The 18722-nt window shown below is 58.2% G+C and overlaps 1 protein-coding gene across 21 annotated transcripts in view; it reads left to right on the top strand.

The window, feature by feature from the left end:
* Positions 1–3198, top strand: part of LOC127389887 (protocadherin gamma-A4-like) — a 215298-nt gene extending 212100 nt beyond the window's left edge. For all 21 annotated transcript variants that reach the window (XM_051630834.1, XM_051630825.1, XM_051630823.1 and 18 more), the window contains one exon: positions 645–3198. In XM_051630834.1, the coding sequence (XP_051486794.1) occupies positions 645–871 (227 nt within the window). In that variant the 3' untranslated portion in view covers positions 872–3198. The remainder of the gene's footprint in view (positions 1–644) is intronic.
* The last annotated feature ends 15524 nt before the right edge of the window (positions 3199–18722 follow it).

The following is an 18722-nucleotide window of genomic DNA, read 5'->3' as shown; positions in this document are numbered from 1 at the left end:
CTGCCCGGGGCTGGGCAGAGGTTGCCCTCCTGCCCTGGGCAGCTTCCAGCCCCCAATCCGATGGTGTGAGATGGAAAGAAGGGGTTTCGGAGCCGTGTTCCCCTGCACACGAGTTAGAGCTGATCTGTGGAGTGATGGCACCGGAGGGCAGTGAGGGGTGGGGGTGAAGGTTGGTGATCAGGGAGACCTGAGAGCACCTTCTAGTGCCTGAAGGGGCTCCAGGAAAGCTGGGGAGGGACGTGGGACAAGGGCAGGGAGGGAGAGGACAAGGGGGAAGGGATTAAAACTGGAAGAGGGAGATTGAGGTGACATGAGGAGGAAATTCTTGGCTGTGAGGGTGGTGAGAGCCTGGCCCAGGTTGCCCAGGGAAGCTGTGGCTGCCCCATCCCTGGCAGTGTTGAAGGGCAGGTTGGATGGGGCTTGGAGCAACCTGGGCTGGTGGGAGGTGTCCCTGCCCATGCAGGGGGTTGGAACTGGATGATCTTTAAGGTCCCTTCCAACCCAAACTGTTCTGTGATTCTGTGACACCAAGGTCCAGGTTTGACACCCTGGGCTGGTGAGCACCTTTTGGTGCCGTCGGGGCTTTTCGTGGGGGGAGCTCTGACCGCCACCAACAGCTTCTCTTCCCCCTTCCCCTCCCACAGAAGCTGCTGATGCCAACTCGACCCTGGGCGGCGGGACGGGCACCATGGGGCTGAGCGCCCGCTACGGCCCCCAGTTCACCCTGCAGCACGTCCCCGATTACCGGCAGAACGTTTACATCCCGGGCAGCACCGCCACCCTCACCAACGCCGCCGGCAAACGCGACGCCAAGGCCACCAACCCCTCCGGGGGCAACAAGAAGAAATCCGGGAAGAAGGAGAAGAAGTAGAGAAGGAGACCTTAGAACTACAGGGCAGCCGGCTCCAGCACTCCCCACCCCCCTCCCCCAAAACCACAGCCCAGGCCGGAGGACGAATGTCAATTGATTGTTTGTTGGGTTGTTTTGAATTATTAGTGTTAATTTCGGTGACGCAAAAAGTAGGAAACCTGCGAATGTATCTTGTCATCATCAGAGCTAGGAGCAGGGGTCCTGCTGCTGTTAGATCTCGTGATGCAAACCAACCTGGGAGCTGAACTGAAAGCAAACAAGTGCCCTGTGAATACTTGCTCATGTTTTATACGATCCCTCGGGTATTAGAATATGCAAGGGCAGAAGGTTTTCTGCCACCTCTTTGGATCTGATTTGCTTCCAGATGGTCTGAGGAAGGCACAAGGCTTGTGCTCAGTTTTGCCCAGTGTAAATAGTTTTAATGTGGATCTTTTAATTTATAGACCTTCAATCATTCTTTTGATTTCTTTTTGGAAAGGGAAAGGCAGTTCCTAGCTTAGAGCCCAGATCTTTGCTCTGAAACTTCCCGTTGGTAAAACCCACTTCCCCAGTTGATTATAGTGATGGTTTTGTTGCTGAGAAGTTGGTAGGGAGTGCTTCAGTTCCTGCTTACCTGTTCCCCAGAAAAAATATAGTGTTTGTTTTGCATGAGTCAAAGGGAATATGGCAAAGCTGCACCCTAAACATTGTTTTTTTTGTCTTCTTTAAAGTACAACCACTGATGGCCTGAAATAAGAGAGAGAAAAGAAAAACAACCCTTGTGATGTTTGAGGGGTAAGGAATGCAATGAGAAGCCTGCCGAGGTGCACGGCGGCTGCCCGGGGGGTTCTAGGGGTCTCCGAAGAGCAGACACATCTCATCCCTCCCTTGCAGTAAATATTTATATGTACAGTCCTTGTTCTTCTGGAATTCAAGCTAAGAGAGTCTCGTTCCCCTGCGGCCAGGTGGCCATCTGGCCCAGTCCCCCTACGAGGGGCAGAGGGGACAGTGTGTCCCTGCCCTGCACACCGTGTCTGCATGTTCAGCCTTCACCCCCACCCCTGCACTCGCACAGTTGAGCCCCACGAGCAGCCCCCACATGCCCACGCAGTGTGGGGTGAGTGCAGCCCAGCTGGGGCTGCCCAGGGTTGGGGGGGTGGGGTGGGGGGGGAAAAGTAGGGTGGGATGGGTCACGACGGGATTGGGAGACTCGTGGCTTCTTAGTTGGGGTCTGGACCCCAGGAAATGGGGGTTGTTCGGGGGTCTCAGCCAACGGGCTGAGATCCATGGAGCTGCCAGCACGTGGATTTGGTGCAGAGTTGGTGACTGAGGAAGTGACAGTTGGTTTGGTGGCACTTGGGGACCGAGCCTGCAGGAGGGACCCGAGAGCTGGAAATGAGTACAGGGTGAAGCTGCAAAGCCAGTGGGATGGGGTGACAAGGGGGGGGACATTGTGTGGGACCACACCGGGCCAGCCCGGAGGAGGTGATTGCTCCTTCCCACTGGCTTTGGGCTTTCTTCTGCACAGAGGGAATCGAAGGATGAGGAATGGAGTTTCTCCAGGTGCCCATCACCCTTGCACCAGATCAGCTTCATCAAAAGCAGTTCCATGTCCTCCCCAGGGAGGTGTGTGTGTGGGGGGGGAGCAGGTCGTGTAGCCAGGGGGGAGTAGTGGGGAGCTGCAGGGTGGCCAGGAAGGGACCACGCCAGCTTTCCCAGGGGTTGTGTGTTGTTTTATTCCCCTTTTTAATCACTAACACGTAACTCACCCAAGATCCAGCCCTCTGGGCCATGGCAGCAGCCCCCCCCCCCACGACCCCCCCAACTCCCCAAACCCAGGGCAGCAGGAGCAGCCACCTTGTTTTCATCCTGGATCCAGTCACCTTCTGCACTGGCTGCGCTGGGAGGGTTCCCACCCTGTCCCCTGTCCCCTGCAGCTGCCACCTGCCCCCCTCCCACCCCTCTAGAAATGCCGTAGCTGAATCGTAGTCTTTATATTTCTTTTTAACCTGCAATCTGAGGTAGCCTAGTTGAGTGTCGTGCATTTAGTGGCGTGTTATTTTTAATCTTTGGTAACTAACTCGTGGACACCAGTATTTTCCATTTCCTCTCTATCTTCTTTTCCATGTGGTCTGTGCTCCGAGTGTACGTGAAATGAAACCACGTTTGCCCTTTCAATGTGTCTAATATTGAATTATACTTATATATTATATATATGCTTATATCCTTCTTATACCCATATAGACCAACGTCGATGTGTTACACGCAAGTTTTATACTCTAATATTTATATTGCTTTTTTTTCTTTGGGAAAAAAAAAAAATAATAAAACGGTTTCTTCTGAAGAAATGGTGTTTTATTGTGATGGGAAGAGGGGGGGAGGAGGGGGGCTTGTCCATCCCGATGCTGCTGCTGTGGTGAGGCTGCTGGTGGGGAGGTGGCTCTGGCAGCAGGAGCCCCTTCTTGGGGCATCCCTGTCCTCGGGTCCCCCAGGCCTTTGGGCACAGGGTGACATGGCCATGGGTGACATGGGTGGCACTGGTGTGCTCCTGGCTGGTGTTTCTGGGGAAGGGCAGGGCAGGTCCTGGCACATCCCACCAAAGAGAACAAGTATCCGTGGCTACAGCCCCCGAGGGGATCTGATTGCCCTTCCTCAATCCTGGAGAGATCCTGTCACCCTTCCTCAGTCCCTAGGGGATCTAATCATCCTTCTCATCATTAGCAAGTCCTCCCTTTATCAATCTACTACCTGAAGGGAGGTTGTGCTCAGGTGGGGTTGGACTCTTCTCCCAGGCACCTTGTGACAGGACAAGAGGGCCTGGCCTGAAGCTGCTCCAGGGGAGGGTTAGGTTGGATATCAGGAAGCACTTCCTCATGGAGAGGGTGATCAGACATTGGGATGGACTGCCCAGGGCAGAGGTGGAGGCACCATCCCAGGAAAGGCTGGATGTGACACTTAGTGCCATGGTCTGGAGATGTGGTGGTGTTGGTCATGGGCTGGACTTGATGATCTGAGAGGTCTTTTCCGGCCTTGGGGATTCTGTGATTCTGTGAATCCCGAGGGGATCTGATCACCCTTCCTCAATCCCTGGGGGATCCAGAAGCCCTTTCCCAGCCCCGGGGGGATCCAACCACCCTCCCCCAGTTCTAGGGGAATCTGCTCACCCATCACCAGCAGCCCCGGTGCGATTTGCTTTTGGGGGTGCCCGGGCTCCCCTCTCTGTGCTTGGGGGGTGGACATGGGTTGTTCCTGAGCCCCCGCCCTGTCCCTTCAGGGGGTTGTGACACTCCGGGGGGGAACGTCCCGTGACTCGAAGTGTCGCAACCGCGGAGGGAAAAATAAGCGGCTGTTGCCCAGATGTGTGTGTGTGTGCGGGGGGGGGGGGATGTGGAGGGGGGAGCGGGAGCGGAGCAGCCTCAAGAGAGGAACAGACAGACAGAAAGATCCACACACAGCCCGGGGAGGGGGCTGGGGAGGTGCGGGGGTGTCTGCTCCCCGTGTTAGCAGCTGGCAGGAGCTCCAGGAGCCCAAGGCACGGACCCTCTCCCTCATCTCCTGCCCCCCCTCCGGTGCCTCCGTCTGGGCTGCAGCTACACGGCCTCCGACACCCCCCACCCCGCCCCTCCCTGCCCCCCCAAACCCCCCAGAGACTTCCCTCACACCCAGAGACCACCCCCCGAACCCCTTTACAGACCAACAGACCCAAATCTTCCTGCACCCCACAAAGAGGCACCTCCCCCCAGTCCTGCTGCACTCCCCCAGAGACCCCTGGAAATCCACCCTCCCTCCCCCCCAAAAAAATCCCCTGTAGCCCTGAGACCCAACCCTCTGCCCCCCCCCCCCATGGGGCCAGCCCTGCTCACACACACGTGTGTCCATGTGCACGCACACGTGTGCAGACACACACACATGCACACACGGGAGGGGCTGCCGACCAGAGCACGGGGGGGGAGGTGGTTTGGTCCGGGCGGTGACAAGGCAGGGTCCTGGTGCTGTGTGGCCCCTGTCACGCTGTGCCCTCTGTCCCCAGCCCCGGGGCCACCGTTCCTCCTGTGCTGGGACACCTGGAGGGGCAGCTCCAGAGGGACAATGATGGGGATCAACCACATCGACCCGGCACCGGTGAGGAGCAGAATCATAGAATCGCAGAATCACAGGGGTTGGAAGGGACCTGGAAAGATCATCCAGTCCAACCCCCCTGCCAGAGCAGGGGCACCCAGAGCACATCACACAGGAACGTGTCCAGGGGGGGTGGAATGTCTGCAGAGAAGGAGACTCCACAGCCTCTCTGGGCAGCCTGTCCCAGGGCTCTGCCACCCTCACAGGAAAGAAGTTCTTCCTGATGTTCCCATGGAACCTCCTGTGCTCCAGTTTGCACCCACTGCCCCTTGTCCTGTCACTGGACATCACTGAACAAAGCCTGGCTCTGTCCTCCTGACACTGCCCTTTACACATCTGTAACCATGGGTGAGGTCTCCCCTCAGCCTCCTCTTCTCCAAGCTCAAGAGCCCCAGCTCCCTCAGCCTTTCCTCAGCAGGGAGATGTTCCACTCCCTCCAGCATCTCTGTGGCTCTGCCCTGGACTCCCATCCAGGTGCCACCCGGGGGGCCGTCCCCAGCAACCCCCCCCTAGCCAGGGTGAGATGGTCTCAGGGCACTGGGCACTGCTGCCCACCCTGCCAGTGATGCCAGCCGGGCGCTGGGGGCTGCGGGAGGGAGGAGATGGGGATGGTCAAGCCCCACCAGGGGTAGGGAGCAAAGAGGCTTTGTGGAGCTTCGGGAGCCCTGCGGCCCGCGGTGTCCCCGTGTCCCCATCTGCTGGTGTCAGCGCCAGGAGGAGGATGCGCTTTTCCTTTCCTTGCATCCCCTCTCTCTGGTGCACGGACATCTCCCCAGGGCACCGCGAGGAGCGGGAAGGGAAAGGCGCGGAGCTGCAGACCTGCCCAGTTAAGCGCTTGAGGAAGGGAACTCGGTCAGCCGTGCTGATTAGCAGGGACACCGGGGAGTGGGAAGATGCTGGTGGCAGCACGGTGAGCCGATGGAGAAGCTGCAGGAGGAGGGGCTGAGTCACAGCCCTGCCGGGAGGGATGCAAAGAGGGTGACAAGATGGAGCCCCCAGCAGCCCCTCGGGCTGAGACACCCTGGGGGGGTTGGAGGCATCGCTCCCAGGAGGGGAAACTTCACCTTGGAAAGGAGGGGATGATCCTGGATGGGGGATGGGAGCGAGTGAGCAGGTCAGGGGGGTTTCCAGCTCCAGCTGTAGGGGGGACTGAGGGGCTCTGTGGGCTGCAGCCCGTGTGCCTGGTGGGGCCTGAGGGGCTGTGTTCCCCCTCTCCCCCAACCCAGGGGTGTGTGGGGGGGGTCTGCACCTGTATTCACCAGCAAACTTTGAGGTGGTCCAGCCCAGCAGAGAGGGCTGGGCCAGGGTATGAAGCAGGCAAGGGGCTGTGCTGAGGTGCTCTGAACATTCCTCAACAGCCAGAAGGGGCTCATAACCTTCTCCACCCTGGTCCTCTCCTGCTGCTGCTTCCCCCTGATTCTCCATCTCCTTCCTCCCCCCTCCTTGAGGGGGGACTCAGTTCCTCGTCCCCCCTTCCTGCTGTCCCTTGTCACCCTCCCAGGTACATCCATGGGACCAGGGCAGCCCTGGGCTCCTCTGTAGGCAGCTCAACTGGAAGACCTTGGTGGTGCAGGGACCAGTCACACCAGGTCTGCAGCCTGTTCCCCCAGGAACTGTCCCACCTCACTGCCAGCTCCTGGCAGGGCTGGAGCCTGCGGATGCTGTGGATGCTGTGGTGACCCTGTGTCACCAGCTCGAGGGTCCTTGTGAGCAGCAGTCACTTTTTGGGGGGCCGGTTGACCTTGAAAACCCAAGCAAAACATCATCAACAACAACAACAACAAAATGGGATTGAGCCAACCCAGTTTTTCCATTAGATGTGTGAGCTCTGAGCTGGCTCGGGGTGGCTGGGCCCTGGGGAGGGCTGGGTGGGGCTGGCACCCTGCTCGCTGACGTGCTCCTTGGCATGGGCTGTGGTCATGGCCTGAGTCCCACCAGGCAGCTCCTCCAGCCATGACCTCACCCAGCAATGAGTTGAAGTGGGGGGGGGGGGGGGGAATGTGGAAAAAAACACCCCAAAAGCTGAATTTTCACCCAACTCCCTCTTGCCCTCTCCTTCGGGGTTCCTGAAGGGAGCTGGGAGGTCACCCTGGGTCTGACACTGGGAGCTGCAGGGCTAGGCAGGACCTGGTGCAGTGCCAAGAGCCTGCAGCAGGATTCTGAGCCTGCAGCTGGATTCTGAGCCTGCAGCAGGATTGTGAGCCTGCCTGGAGCAAAAGGAACCCCTGGGAGCTGGCAGCACTGGGGAGGCTTCTCCAATAAACACATCGGGGAGAGAGGGGCAGCCAATCCCAACAAAAAGCTCTTCAAAATCCTGGTGCTCGGGATAGGAAAGGTCAAAAAGGGCCTCGTCGGGGCAGTGGGTGCAAATGGGAGAGGAGTGGGAGGTCCATCCCAGAGTGGGATTGGGGGGGAGTCCTTCCCCCAGCCATGGCCACCCAGTTCCCCACCAGCCCCTCACCACAAGATCCCCTGGGACTCGATTTCCCTGGAAGCAGCTTGCTGCTCTCCCAGCCTGACATTCCCAGGGTGGAACGAGAGGTATTTCACCATCCTTCCTGCTCCATAAATCCACTTGGATTTATTGGATTGATTGCTTTTCCAAACAGCTTCAGCCCGATGTGCAGGAACAGACTAAAACTGGCTGAACTCTTGTGACTGCAGCGAAGGCAAAGGTGGTGGGAGGGCACTTGGTGGCTGCCAAGAGCTCCTCCATCACTCTGAGGAGCCAGGCCAGCCCTCAGCTGCAGGAGACCAGGCAAAATAGGGTGGGGTGGGATTTCACCTTTTGGTGACCCTGTGGTGGTCTCTGCCAGGCAGTGGCATGAGCTGCTTGGGGCCTGCTGTCTGTCTGTCTGTCCCTCCTCCCCCACGGGGCAGAGCTCTCTCCTCAGCTGTGCTGGTGATGGAGGAGCTTGGCCTGGCCCTGGGGACCCAACAGCAACTGCAGCCAAGACCTGAAGTCATGGAACTGGACAGGGGGGAGGATGGGGAGGCCAGGCAGGATGGAGGCAAGCCAGGGAGGTGCTGTGGGCACTGCCACCAGGCCACCGTGTGGCTGGAGGGGCTCAGCTCCAAGGGGACACTGCAGTCCTCCCCACCCCTGGAGCCCACACGCTCCACTGGAACTTGTGGTGGCCCCTGAGATGCTGTGGGTGGCACCTGGCAGGGCCACTGTCCCCAGGGGGGAGGAACCAGCCCACACGCTGGGTCCCTGGGTCTGACGCTGCCTCTGCAGGCAGGGACACCCTCTGTACCCCCTGGAGCCCAGGGCTGGACCCCCAGACCTGCCCCCAGGGGGTGTCTGGGGACACAGAGCCAGGCAGGGCTGATTCCCTTGGGGATGGACCCCCCGTCAGCCCCCAAGGGTTTTGGGCAGAGGCAGCACTTTGGGAAACCCTCAGGCAAACAAAACCAGTCCAGACAAGCCCCTCGTGGCCATCGTGTCCCCCTGGCAGCACACGTGGCAGCGGGAAGGGGCTGCCAAAAGGGGATGTGCTCAGGGTGGGGAGGAGGTTTTGGGACCCTCTCCACTCCAGCGAGCAGGGATGCTGAGCTGTACCACCCAGGGCCTCAATGGGGTGGCTGGGAGCAGGAAGGGGAGTGAAGGTGGCCTTGATGGGGCATGTTCCCTGTGCAGGGATGTGGGTGGCCCAGTGACATGGACATCCTGCTGCCAAGGTTTGGAAGGTGCTGCCTGTTTTGGATGGGGGAGCACAGAAACGTCCCAGGGACCTCCCCTCTTCTCTTACAGGGCTCACAACATGTGGGGTTTTGGCAGACACCTCTTGGTGTCAGTCTCTTTTCCCAAGGAACAAGCAGCAGAACAAGAGGAAACAGCCTCAAGTTGCTCAGGGGAGGTTGAGATTGGATATTGGGAACAAGATCTTCATGGAAGGGTTGTCAGGCCCTGGCCCAGGCTGCCCAGGGCAGGGGGGCAGTCTCCATCCCTGGAGGGGTTTCCAAGCCCTGGAGATGGTGCTGAGGGACATGGGGCAGGGGTGGCCTGGGCAGGGCTGGGGGAACGGTAAGACTTGATGGTCTGAAAGGTCTTTTCCAACCAGAACAAGTCTGGGATTGTCTGTTTCTATGACAGAGCTCATGGAACAGAAAGCAGCTGGTGAAGCTGTGCCAGAGGGAAAGTCTCCCCCCCTCCCCATGCCATTCCAGCTCCAGAGGGGTTCAGGAGGCAGCACCCACCCCTCACCCTGGTGGCAGCTGCACGACCAGTCCCCAGAATGTAGATGGGTGCCAGGGCTGGTGACGTGGGGACTCTGCCATCATCCCCATCATCTCTGGAGCAGGGCCAGGGGTGTCCCCACAAGCTGCAATGGGGCAACAGGGGGGCTTGGACCCCCCCCTCTCCGGAGGGAAACAGAGCAGGAGGGTCCTTGTGCTGCAGAGGGAGATGGAATGGGTGCCAGGGAAGGGAGAGCAGCCAGATGGGAGGAGAGGAAGAGGAAGAGGCAGACAAAGCTGCTTTGTGAAGGGCAGAGTCTGGGGAGGGGGGTTGGGAAAGGGGGTGTGTGGGGAAGGGGTGTCAGATGGGGGGGGGGGGGGGCTGGGCTGGCTCCCTCTGCCCACATGGGCCCCAAAGTGGGGGTGCAGGAGGCAGCCCCTGGGATGTGGGAAGACAACAATTTTTGTACTGTTAATAAAGCAAGAGAAGACTTTAAACCCAGGGATTTTCCACCCCTACCCCATCCTTTTTCAAATTCTGGTTCAGTCCGTGCTCGGCAGAGCAGGTGTGAGCCCGGCAGGACCTGCAGGGAATTTCTCCATCAATAAGAACATCAGGGGGTTTGGAAGGAAAAAAAAAAACCCGTGGAGCCTGCTGCCCTGCTGGTGGGTGTCCCAGGGTGGTGGGATCCAGGTGTCCTCCCCCAGCCCTGGGTGCTGGGGCACCTCTCCCTGAGGAACCCCACAAGGTCCCTGCTGGCCCTTTTGCTGAGCTTTGGGGTGTCCCCACCCCCTGGCTGATCCCAGAGAGGCCACCCCAGCCCAGCTGGGCTCCCTTCCCTGGTCCCTCTGGTCAGGCCCAGTGCCAGGTTCAGAGCATTATTTTATCCCAGCTCTTTCTTCCTCCCCCATTTTTCCCAGGACAACACGGGTGGATTGAGCCGTGGGGCACCCCAGGAGCCCCCACTCCCTGCCCCGCTCCCCCAGTTTGGGGCCTCCCACTCCCCAATTAGCAACTTGTCATTGCCGAGCTCATCAAAAGGCTGCTAAAAAAAATTAACAAATTAAATAATAAAAAAGAGCTGAGGTTTGACACAAACTAGGGCAATAATCAGGTCCCTGTCCTCGTTCTGCAAATATCCCAGCAGCTCCCTCTGTGTCCGTGTCCATGGGGACCAGCTCCCAAAAGCCCCGTGGAGCCAGCGCCATCAGCTGTCCCCATCCCACACCTGCTGCAGCAACGGGGGCACCTGGAAGAGGGAAAGGGGGTTGGGAAAGACAGGGGGATTTTGGGGCGCAGGCCTGGCTGGTGGACGTGTCCCCCCCACACGAGTGGGCCTGTGGGGGAAGGGAAAGGCATGGGAGAGGGCTGAGGGTGAGGAGGAGGTGCTGGTGGGAGGTGGCTGCAGCTAGAAGGGCTGGACCAGCTCCAAGGGACACCAAGGACCCCCTGGTGATGTCCCATCACCCTTTTTCCAAACCCGTGGTGGCAGGTGGGGGTGGGGTTTGGCCACAGGGAGCATTCAGGTGCTCAGTGGGGAACCTACCATGAGATGCCAGCACGACCTCAGCAGCAGAAGGGCTGCTCCAGTCTGCATTTGGCCCCAGGATGAGGAGCAACCCCAGCTGGGTTGTCCACACGTGAAGGATGCAGCCTTCCACCCCCAGCTCCAGCCCAAGCCACAGAACCAGTCTGAAGGACAAACTCCACCCGTGTCACCAAGCCAGGGCCACCAGCATGTGACAAAGCATTTGTCCCTCCAACGTGGCCATCTGGGAGCACCAGACCTTCATCCCAGCAGCCAGCAGGGATCTGCAGCCCTGCCCACTTCTGGCTGGATCGACCTCTAAACTTGGCCAGGCTGGTGCTGCTCACATGAGAGCAAGGGCAGGAGGACCCCTGGTGTCACCAGGAGGGACACTGCTGGCACAGAGCTGCCACATGGGCATGGACACCCCTGGGGACAAGAACGGCTGGAGCAGTGTGACCTGGGCTCTGCTTACTGGGGAGCATCCATCATGGCAAGTGTCTGGACACTGAAGGTGGCTCCTGCCCCCACCAGCTTCCCACCCCCAGGGTGACATTTGGGCAGGGGTGACAGCTCCACCACTCAGAGCCCACTCCAAACCAGACCAGGTTTGCCAAGGTGGATCTTCTGTGCAGGGGACAGGACTTGCAGCCTCCTCCTGGGATATGGTGGCAGGGCCCAGCCCACCAGCAGGACAAGGCTGCTCCAGCTCCCCAGCCCAGCCCAGGTCCCTGCTCAGTGGCCACCAGGCTCCAGGTTCATCTTTGCACCACTGAAGTTCCATTATGGAAGCAAAGAAAGTCAAGATTGCATTTTATTTTTATTTTATTTTTCTCTTTTGCACCAAAAATAACGTTTGTTTTCCCATCTCTTGTACATCCAAACTGCCATGGCAACTTGGGGCCACCAGAACATCACTTGCCCACAGCTGCAAAGCCAAGAAAAAAAGGATTTTTGTTAAGGGAACTGTTAGAGGAGAAGCAAAACTCTTGGGCAAAGCTCCAGGCTGGCCCAGGTGCAGCTCATGTCCCCATTTCTCTTTCATTTTGCAGCTTCCTGGGGCTGCTGAGCACAGCCCTGGGCACTTGGCTGCAGAGGCAGCTCCTCTCTGTGCTCCCAGCCCTCAGCCTGGCAGAGCCCACCCTGGTCACAGACTCATGGAACCACTTTTGGTTGGAAAAGAACTTTCAGACCATCAAGTCCAACCCTTCCCCCAGCCCTGCCAAGGCCACCCCTGCCCCACGTCCCTCAGCACCATCTCCAGGGCTTGGAAACCCCTCCAGGGATGGGGACTCCCCCCCTGCCCTGGCCAGCCTGGACCAGGGTCTGGTGTGAGGGGAACCCAGCTCTCAGCTCTGTGAGGAGCCTGGTGATGCCCCAGGCATGGAGAAGGCAGAGGAACACATGCCTGAAGTGTCCTACACGCCCTTTTTTGACTCCCTCAGCCTTCCCAGGGCCACGGGGCTGTGGCTCCACCCTCTGCCCCTGCCTTCCTGCCATCTGCTCCAGATGATGTCCCCTCCACCTTGGCTCAAACCTTTGACTCTTCAGTTGTCTACAAGGACAGGCCAGAAGATGGACAAGAGAGCTGAAACACCACCAAACTGGCACAAATGGTCCCAAGAGCAAGAAGGGAATTAAATTGCCCTTCATAACCATGTCCAGACCCCAGAGGGGAATTGTGTTTTACTCACTGAAGCCCCCACAGGTCCAGCAGTTTTCTGCCTTTGTCCAGGGGTAACATCCAGCTCAAGCAGCTGATGATCTCTGTGGTCTCCTCAAGGATGCCTTGATCTCCTCAGCTTTGCTGGTCTTGCCTGGTTCTGAGAACAAGGTGCTGTTAAAAACAAGGGGGAGAGGCACCCCAGGCCAGCTCTGGTACAGACCATCTTCCTTGGGGACAGAGGCCAGCTGGGCTGGAGGAGCTCTCTGACCTCGAAACACTGGGGAACCATGGAGTAGGACATGGGGGAACCAAGGAGTTCCCACCACAAGGTTCAGGGCTGCAAAACCCACCACATTAAGGCTTCAAACCTCTGTTTGCATTCCCCCCCAAGCCCAGAGAGCAGGCCCAGCTCCCCTATGGGCAGCACCTGGACCCAAATGGGACTCCCCACCTTCCACCCAGGGGACATCACCTCCCCTAGAGGCCCCTGTGCCCCCCATGGGAGAGGACAGCAAGAGTGCAAGGAAGCTACTGCCCACCAGGCTCTTGTGGGGCTGTGCTGGCAGGGGATTCCAGCCCCTCAGAGCCCCCCGCCCAGGGCTCCCAGCTTTGGCCTTATCCATCTAAGCCTGGTGTTGCCTTCCAGCCAGGGCTGGTGCTGGTGTCCCAGTATGGAGGCCCAGGCAGTGCCTGCCCTTAAGAAACCTTTATAGCTTAAGGGCTGAGCTCATCCAGCTCAAGCTGAAAGCCCCGAATTAGAGCAGACACCACCAGGGCCCTGGGAGGAGAAGGGCACAGGCAGGGACCTGCTGGGGCAGGGACTGCTGCTGTCTCACCAGCTCCTGCCTCAGAGCCTGGGAAGATGCATTTCTTCTCGTGACTGGGAGGGGAGGGCAGAAGGGAGGGAGTGTAAAGGGCTCAGGAATATAAAGCAGCAGCTGAATTACTGCCCAGACGCTGCAGGCAGGAGGAATTAACTCTTTCAGGACTGAAAATCTTTCCTGCTGTCAGCTCAGGCTCCTGAAATACCAAGGAGCAGGCATGTGAAAGGGTGCAGAGACCAACTAAAGGTTCCTGAGCAGGATTTAAAAGCATTTTGGGGACTCTGCTAAATACCTATGGCAAACCCAGCACCCCTCTCACCCTTTCTGTGCCCTGAAAATGCCCTTCACCTCTCCCTGCTGCCTCTCCCTGCTCCATGCAAAGCCTCTTTCACCAGCAGCACAGTGGGCAGGAGCCATCATTTATGTGTCTGTCCCTCATGTCCAAACCAGAAGAGCAAGAGAAACGTGAGCTGTGCAGAGGTGAAGGACAGGACAGCCCCTCTGCACAGCTGACTCAGATCACAAGCAGAACCTGGCTGGGAAGGGACCCACAGCCTCCAAATCCAGACACCAACCATCTGCCCTGGTGAGGCCACATCTGGAATATGGTGTCCAGTTCTGGGCCCCTCAGTTCCAGCAGGACAGGGAACTGCTGGAAAGAGGCCAGGGCAGAGCCACAGAGATGCTGGAGGGAGTGGAACACCTCCCTGCTGAGGAAAGGCTGAGGGAGCTGGGGCTCTTGAGCTTGGAGAAGAGGAGGCTGAGGGGAGACCTCACCCATGGTTACAGATGTGTAAAGGGCAGTGTCAGGAGGACAGAGCCAGGCTTTGTTCAGTGATGTCCAGTGACAGGACAAGGGGCAGTGGGTGCAAACTGGAGCACAGGAGGTTCCATGGGAATATCAGGAAGAATTTCTTTCCTGTGAGGGTGACAGAGCCCTGGGCCAGGCTGCCCAGAGAGGCTGTGGAGTCTCCTTCTCTGCAGACATTCCACCCCCCTGGACACGTTCCTGTGTGCTGTGCTCTGGGTGCCCCTGCTCTGGCAGGGGGGCTGGGCTGGATGATCTTTCCAGGTCCCTTCCAACCCCCAAGATTCTGTGATTCTGTGATTCCTGTCCCCTTCCAGCTCTGCTAGCAAGATGTCCCCTGGGCAGGGTGGGTGTTTGTGGTTGCAGGACCCTGGTGTGTGCAGCCTGCGTGGGTGCTGCTGTTGCTGGCTCAGCCCCTCCGGATGGTCTCGGGTCCCCCCCCCCCCCCGTTTGTGGTCTGGCAGCCTGTGGGGACGAAGCATTTCGGGGATGAAGAAGCGTTGGGTTTGTGCAGCCAACACAGGCAGCATTCAGAGCTGCCGGGCTCTGCGCTCTGATCCCCTCGGGGCTCCCGCAGAAAGCAGAGCGATGTCCCCTCCCTCCCGCCAGCTGGACCGGAGCGCAGCTACAGGGCTGAGAGCAGGAGCCCGGGCTCAATGCACCTCTTGTCCTCCTTCCTCTGCCACCCCCGCTGACCCCGCAGCCCCCCAGGGCTCTCCCGCGTCCCCCTCTCCTGAGCCCCAACCCGCAGCACCAGCTTCTCCCTTCCCCCGGGCAGAGCCATCCTGCTCCTCCTCCCGGCTGAACCTCTTCTCAGCACCCAGCACCACCCCAGCAGCCTCCTTCCTTCCTTCCTTCCTTCCTTCCTTCCTTCCTTCCTTCCTTCCTTCCTTCCTTCCTTCCTTCCTTCCTTCCTTCCTTCCTTCCTTCCTTCCTTCCTTCCTTCCTTCCTTCCTTCCTTCCTTCCTTCCTTCCTTCCTTCCTTCCTTCCTTCCTTCCTTCCTTCCTTCCTTCCTTCCTTCCTTCCTTCCTTCCTTCCTTCCTTCCTTCCTTCCCTCCCTTCCTCCCTCCACTCCTCACAGATCCCAAATATTCCCTCTCACCCCCGCCAACACTCTCATCTTCCTCAACCAGTGAATCTTCTCACATCCTCCCACCTGTTCCTCCTATAAACACATCCCGTTGCTTTCTTTCAACCCCTGTCAACTCCCCCCCCCCTCCCCCCCCCCCAACACCCTGTGCAGGGAAGAGCTGTGAAGCTGAAATCCCTCCCCTCTTCTTGTGGAAGAGACACAAACATCTCCAGCTTGTCATTTCACCCCCCTTTTCTGGGGTTTAAGCAGCCCCGGGTCAAACCAACCATCCCTGCTGCCTCCCTCTGCACCTTTCCCAGCTTGTCATGTCCCTCTGCAGGCAGGGGAGCCCCAGCTGCAGGCAGCTCAGCACAGAAAATGAAATGAAATGAAATATAAAAGCCATGGGTAGGGTTGCTTTTCCTTCCTTTCCCAGAGATTCCTAGACATTGGATGGAAATGTTGGGGTTTGTGATGAGCTGGGAGCATCCTCCAGCTCCTGGAGGTAAAAGGGAAAGACACAGAAGCAAAGACAACCCCTCCGAGGTGCTGCAAACCACCAAGCACCAGGTGAGCTCTTTCTCCAGCTCTCCACGGCCTTTGGTTTTTTTCCTACTGAAATATTGTCAGGAATATTCCTGCTCTTCGCTCTCCTCCTGATGTATTTTGCTCTCTGCCTTTTCAGCCTGTTAGAGGAGGGGTTGGCAGGCAGGCAGGAACCTCCCCACTCCTCCCATGGCCTCTTAGCTCCTTTAGGAGACCTCTTTGGAAATCCAGGTGGGTTTTATCAACTGCCATCTCATGCCATCAGCAGCAGGGAAAAGGAAAACTCTGGAGCTACCAAACATTAAGAGTATTTTGAGCAATGAGTAGTTATGGCTTGACCAAGGCTAGAGACCCATGCCCAAAGATGCCAGTTTTTGGTCATCCCCAGCAGACCTGACCTGGGATTGCAGTGGCTTTATGGGGAACTGGCAAAAACATTCCAGGAAGGCTCAGAAATTGCTGCCTCCTACCTGGGACATGCAGGTTTTTGCCTGGTGTGATGACTGCACCCAGTGGCAAAGGCTGCAGCCTGGCCTAGGCTGGGGGTTAGGTGACCATCATCATCATCCCCCACAAACCAGGAGCAGCCTGAGCAATGGGACAATGGGGAAGATGTCTCTGCTCTGTGCATCCCTGCTTCATCCTGTGTGAGGAAGAAGAATCACAGACTGGTTCAGCTTGGAAGGGACCTAAAAGATCATCAGGATCCAACCCCCTGCATGGGCAGGGACACCTCCCACCAGCCCAGGCTGCTCCAAGCCCCATCCAACCTGCCCTTCAACACTGCCAGGGATGGGGCAGCCACAGCTTCCCTGGGCAACCTGGGCCAGGCTCTCACCACCCTCACACTCAAGAATTTCTTCCTTATCTCCCCTAAATCTCCCCTCTTCCAGCTTGAAACCATTGCCCCTTGTCCTCTCCCTCCCTGTCCCAAGCCCCTCCCCAGCTTTCCTGGAGCCCCTTCAGGCACTGGCAGGTGCTCTCAGGTCTCCCTGGAGCCTTCTCTTCTCCAGGCTGAGCAACCCCTTGCACCCAGCCTGGCTCAACCCTCGCTCTTCCCTTTGGAATCTCGGGGCCTCAGGGAGCTCGGGGAGGGAGGGATGGGTTCCCAATGGATTTCCTGCTGGCACCCTGCTGCCTGGCCGGGAGCAGACGGCACACGGGTGACGTCGGGGTGACAGAAAAGGACACTGGTTGAGTCACTCCAACCACAAACCAATTTGGAACCCTCTGGCTGAAGCTCTGGGGGTAGGACAAGTGCTGGGCCGGGCTGGAGAAGGACTTTGAGCTCTTGTGTGTGTCTGTGTGCCCTGCTGAGTTCCCCATGCCTTTCTCACTCTGCTCCCCTTTCACTGACCTTGCCCCCCCCCCTTTTAAGCTGTTAAGCAGAAGCCTGGTGGTTTTTCCCATTCCTTGAGACTGCATGAATAGAGCTGCTCGTGGCTGAATTGCCACCAGCTGCCTGGGCAGGAGGGGAGCTGGAGATCAGAGCTGACAAGGCTCAGGCTGAGCTCCCACCCCTGCTCCTCGGCAGCCGTGACAGGGGATGGAGAAATGTCCTGACAGCTGGAGAAGCACCACACATCCCGCTGGGAAAAGCTCCCGGGGACTGCACAGCAGCAGGCAGGAGGCTCCCGGGGACAAGGGTTTGGAAAAACGTTGGATCCAGCAGGGTCCTCTGCAAATCCAGGCTGGCAGAGCAGAGTGTGGCCATGGTGAAACCAGCACAGGCTTTGGGACCTGCTGAGGACCCTGGTGGGCAGCTCCACCTCCCCTCAGGTCAGAAGGGTTGAGATAAAGGCAGTGGAAGAGGGGAAGCAGCAGCTGAGCCTGCAAGCAAAGGAAAGGGAGGAATTCATTCCCCACTTCCCATCTGTTCAGCTGCTTCGTGGCTGGGGGTGTTTAGCTGCCCCCCCCTTCCCCAAGGTGAAACCACAACAGGACCACATGGATGCCACACTGAACAGAAACCACCTTCTAGGAAAAAAGGGGTCAGAGACCCCCCCCCCAGCCCTTGGGCCCTGCAGGCAGAGAGTCAGGGCCTCTTGTTTTTGTAGCTGTGGGCAGGGAAACCCCCCCTGCCTGGGCAGCTGGGTCTGAGGTGGCTGTGAGTGCCCCCCGGGTTTGGGTCACGGCAGCAGAGCTTCCTGCCACCAGAGCAGACCTAAGGGAAGGGCCTGAAGGGTGAAGCCAAGTCAGGGAGATGTCAAGGGGACACAGGGCATGTCACCAGCAGCTGAGGTGGCCTAGGAGCACCCGTGGAGCTGCTCATGGCTGTGGTCCTGTCACTCGTGGGGGAACACAGACATCCTGCAAGTCCAACAGCCCCCAGACACATTCCCAGGTGGGCACCAGGGGCTTGTGGGGCTGCAGAGCTGTACTAACCACACCTCAGCCTTGGACCCTGCTGAGACCAAGGGGCAGAGCAGGCTGTTCCTCCCAATCCCTGCCCCTTCCTGCAGGTACAAGATGAGCCAACACCCCAGTGCCACCCCAGGCTGCTGAACCTGAGTTGGAGGCTTCTCTCCATGCTTCTCCTGACCCAGCTCCTCCTGTATTTGAAACAAAAAAAGTTGTAGCTTCGTCTTTTTTACATCTTTACACGGGTTTTCTTTTTCCAAATGCTTGGCTGAACTTCCTGCCCCACTCTTCTCATCTGGTCACTGGCTTGCAGCCACCTCTGATTCAGCACCACGTGTCCTCCATCCCACTTTGGGTCTTGTTTTCCTCTGTTTTCTTTTCCACCCTGAGCCCATCACATCTCCTGTACCCAGAGTCTCCCATTCAGGGCCTTCCAGCAGCACATAAGCTGCTCTAAGATCTCCTTCACACTCTTATCTCCTCAAACCACATCATCTCTGAACCTACTTCCAAGCTGCCTCCTTTTCCAGACCTTCCTGATCTCTCTCCCTTCCACCCCTACCATGGTACAAGCCCCATCTCTCTCTTTTCCTGTAGCTGGGGGTATCCCTGTAGATCCCACTACCACCTCAGCTTGTCCCATCCCTGTGAGTCTTTCTGGAGAAGTGTATCCAGTCCAGTTTTGATGACACTTAAAAGGCACAATTCTGCCTCCTGAGCCTGAGTGAAGACTTTTTTGCAGGGTCTGCAGTGACAGGACGAGGGGT

The sequence above is a fragment of the Apus apus genome, chromosome 13, assembly GCF_020740795.1.
Source record: "Apus apus isolate bApuApu2 chromosome 13, bApuApu2.pri.cur, whole genome shotgun sequence".
Classification (NCBI taxonomy): domain Eukaryota; kingdom Metazoa; phylum Chordata; class Aves; order Apodiformes; family Apodidae; genus Apus; species Apus apus.
The sequence above is the reverse complement of the archived record's forward strand: the minus strand, read 5'-3'. Positions and strand labels throughout refer to the sequence as shown.